Here is a 4,258-nt window from a genome sequence, read left to right on the forward strand (position 1 = left end):
TTCAGATCATATTTACGCAGCCGCTCAAAGAATTTTCTCAAAACCAGAACATGGTCATCCTGGGTCCTGTACTTGATGATCACGTCGTCCACATACACCTCTATCTCTTGGTTCATCATGTCATGAAAAATAGCTCATGTCCCTCATGTAGGTTGCCCCGGCATTTTTTAGACCAAAAGGCATGACCCTATAACAGTACGTGCCCCAGGGTGTGGTAAAAGTTGTCTTTTCTACATCCTCTTCATCCATTAGCACCTGGTGATATCCCGCGTAACAATCCACGAAGGACTGTATCTCATGTTTGGCGTAGTTATCAACAATGATATGGATGTTCGGCAAAGGGAAATTATCCTTAGGACTTGCTTTATTTAGATCTCTGTAATCCACATACACTCGAGTTTTTCCGTCCTTCTTTGGCACCGGAACTACATTGGCTAACCATGTGGTGTATCGAACCACTCGGATCACCCCCGCTTTCAACTGTTTTGTGACCTCTTCTTTAATTTTGTCACTGATATCAGTTTTAAACTTTCTTTGCTTTTGTTGGAAAGGGGGATAATCGGGGTAAGTTCGCAACTTGTGAACCACCAAATCAACACTCAGTCCTGGCATGTCGTCGTATGACCAAGTAAACACATCTTTGAATTCAAACAAGAGTTGGATCAATGCGTCCCGGGTTTTTTCATCTGTGTGAATGGTTATCTTGGTTTCCCTGACTTCTTCAGAACTACCCAAATTAATCGGCTCAGTATCATTTAAGTTCGGCTTAGGTTTATTCTCAAATTGTTCCAATTCTCGATTTATTTCCCTAAAAGCCTCTTCTTCATCATATTTCGGTTCTTGGTTCATTATTTCACAGTTAGATAGCGTGTTTGGATCTGGGCATGAAGTCCGCAAGCATGTCATGTTATTTAAAGCCCCATTATTAAAACTGAAAGAAGAAATAAAAGAGAAATATAACAAAATCAAAAAGAATAAAGAAAGATGAACGATGAAATATTTATTTCATTTCATTGAATTTGTAGATGACAGGGTTTACATTGGGAATTAAAGACAGGAAACTAAAGAAAACATCCGAGTTACACCCTGAAATAACTCGTGATGCAGAAAAGTGGCAGGACTGGACTACCGGGATTCCCACCTGATTGGGAACGGAGTAGCCTTCCAATTTTGCAGTTTTGCACTGGGTCCCATGTATAGCACCTCAGCGGTGCTTGAGCCTTCTCCCGGCTGAACCATGTGGGCTTCATACAGCATCTGTCTCATAGCCCCACATATTTCTTCAATTTCCTCGGCCGTAAAGGCTTCATCTTCCTCTCCTCATTGTATTTAGGCTTGACAAATGTCCTATAAAGATGAAAAATGGGTGGATGAAAGAAAGAACAATGGTTTGACAGAAAAGATTGATGACAAGGGTTTCCCTCCTCATATTGGTCTGCGACCACCACTTCAAAAGCTTGATAAACTATGTGCTCACTACCTTCTCTGGCTTCGAGACATGGGACTGATGGGTCCCGGTAGATCGACTGCTCATCATCCCCGTGAACTACAATCTCTTGATCTTGATGTTTGAATTTCACCATCTGGTGGAAAGTAGAAGGCACAGCCCCTGCTACGTGAATCCACGGTCTTCCCAAGAGGAAATTATAGGAAGTATCCATGTCCATGACCTGAAAGGTCACCTCAAAATCCACTGGCCCAATAGTCAAAATTAAATCAATCTCGCCTATCGTATCTCTCTTGACGCCGTCAAAGGCGCGTATACAGATGTTGTTGGGCCTGGTTCTCTCAGTACCGATTTCCATACGTTGCACAGTTGAGAGAGGGCAAATATCTACCCCAGAAACACCATCTAACATGACCCTTTTCACATAATATCCCTCGCATTTGGCCGTCCGATGAAGGGCTTTATTGTGGGCGGCCCCTTCCGGAGGCAAATCATTCTTACTGAAGGAGATTTGATCGACTGCAAAAAACCTTTCTGCCATCCTCTCCAACTGTTCCACAGTGGTTTCAATGGGTACATACGCTTCGTTAAGGGTTTTGATCAATGCTTTCTGATGTTCAGTTGAGTTCATTAGCAGAGACAACAGAGAGACTTGAGCAGGAAAATTCCGGAGTTGGTCAATTATCTCGTAGTCTGCCATTTTCTTTTTCTGGAAGAACGCTTCTGCTTCTTCAGCACTCACTGGCTTCTTAGGTGGGAAACGCTTCTTTGTGGCATTATTCACTTCCTCCAGATTGAGGTACTTCTCAGCCGGGTTATTTTCCTTAACTTCTTCCTAGATCTCTTTGCCTTTGTAAGTTACTACCACTTTGTTATAGTTACATGGCACGGCAGTGGGATTTGTCATGGGCCTTTGCAGTGCGCGGCCAATAACCACGGACTCATTCAGCCTTGGTGGAGTTATTGGCCCCCGCACCACGTAGGTCCCTTTGGACACATACATTTTAGCTCCCTTGCTTAACTCAAACCTTCTAGGAGAACTCAAAGACATATGTTCTTTCTTGTGGCCTCGAGGAGCATAGAGAACGACATCTTTGGAGGGCGCTGCCCCAGTTTCGGCTTCCACTTTCTTTTCGGTTTTCTGAAGGGTAGTTTTATTCTTTCTCTCCTCCTTGTCTTGATTTACGACAGCTTTTGGCTTCTTTTCCACATCGGCTATGGCAATGATGGCTTTTAGAGCTGGGTCAAACTCTCTATCTTTACAAATCATTTCAATAACCGGCCTGTTGTTGTGAGCCGGTAACAGATTGTTGGTTATATTAGGAACGTCCTCGTCTTTTAGCACTATTCTCTTTTGCTCTATCAAATTTTCCACAGCCCTCTTCAGGGTCCAACAGTCATCTCTATCATGCCCTTCTGCCTCTGAATGGTAGGCACATTGAGTACCAGCTCTATAGGTGGGCGACGCTAGGTTTTGCCTGGTTAGGGGTACAGGCTGCAACAAACCCATCTAGACATGTTTGGGGAAAAGGCTGGAATATGACTCACCAATGGGTGTGAAGTTTGGCATCTTGAGTGGTTCCCGGGCACGAAAGTTGTTCTGTGGAGATTGGGGGTTACACTGAGCTTGGTGAGGAGGTTGATTTCTGGGAAATGGAGCTCGGTTTTGATTGAATTGGTGTTGTGGCCTAACGTAGGGTTTTGCATTCATCACTGCGTATGGCTGAGGAACCATAGCGTAGGCCGCATCTTGATGAGGGTAGTAGTGTTGTGGGGTATCTCTAGTGAAGTAAGGTTTGGCTGGACGAGGTTTTCTTACACTCGATGTCGCCATTACCGACTCTTCCTTCTTCTTTCGGTTTGCTATTCCTCCAGACCCGCCTTTGATTGCTTGGGAGGTAGTCCTTATAGCAGACTGACCCAAGATTCGCCCTGTTTTCAACCCATTTTCAACCATTTCACTGATTTTGATGGCTTTGTCAAACAGCTTACCCATTGCAGACATCATGTTTTGATAATAATCAGCCTCTTGGGCTTGAAGGAAGACACTGACCATCTCTGTTTCGTCCATTGGAGGTTTGACTCTGGCCGCTTGTTCGCGCCATTTGACAGCATACTCTTGGAAGCTCTCCGAGGACTTCTTCTTTAGATTTGACAATGAATTCCTGTCAGGGGCAATGTCGATGTTGTATTTAAACTGCCTGACAAAGTCCCGAGCCAGGTCATCCCAGATATGCCAACGGGATATATCCTGATCCATATACCATTCCGAAGCGATGCCGACCAAACTCTCTCCAAAGTAGGCCATGAGAAGTTCTTCTTTTCCACCCGCTCCCCGCAGTTGGTTGCAGTACCTTTTGAGGTGAGCAATGGGATCCCCAAGCCCATCGTATTTTTCAAACTTCGGGGTTTTGAAACCCAAGGGTAGATGTATGTGTGGGAACATACACAGGTCAGCGTAAGATATGCTCTTTTGCCCACTCAGACCCTGTATATTTTTGAGACTTTGCTCCATGCTTTTCGTCTTTCTGGTAATCTCCTCCTGTTAAGGGGTTTTCGCAATTTTCTCCTACCCTGCGGTAAACTCGTACCGAGGCGGCTGAGGGTAAGCATTGGTAGTAAACTAGGTGGGTTCCAGTGGGAAAGATGGTACTTGAAAGGTGAATGATGGTGGGTCAAAGCTAGGCCTGGGTAGAGTGGGTTGTGTCGTAGCTGAACAAGGTGGCGCAGTGAATATAGTTGAGGCCTCACCTGACATTGACACCTGGGGGCGAGCCTCAGAAGGTGTTCCAGCAAAGTGGGCTGAAATGG

At 45.0% G+C, this 4,258-nt stretch overlaps 1 protein-coding gene across 1 annotated transcript; it reads right to left on the reverse strand.

Annotated features, from left to right (window-relative positions):
• Positions 1–1,262: 1,262 nt before the first annotated feature.
• Positions 1,263–2,957, reverse strand: LOC109219287. Its single transcript, XM_019383723.1, has 2 exons — positions 2,382–2,957; positions 1,263–2,282 (listed from the first exon to the last, which is right to left on the reverse strand). Exons 1-2 carry the CDS (start codon positions 2,955–2,957, stop codon positions 1,263–1,265), a joined length of 1,596 nt encoding a protein of 531 aa, XP_019239268.1.
• Between the last annotated feature and the right edge of the window lie 1,301 nt (positions 2,958–4,258).

This window comes from Nicotiana attenuata, unplaced genomic scaffold, assembly GCF_001879085.1.
Source record: "Nicotiana attenuata strain UT unplaced genomic scaffold, NIATTr2, whole genome shotgun sequence".
NCBI classification, from domain to species: domain Eukaryota; kingdom Viridiplantae; phylum Streptophyta; class Magnoliopsida; order Solanales; family Solanaceae; genus Nicotiana; species Nicotiana attenuata.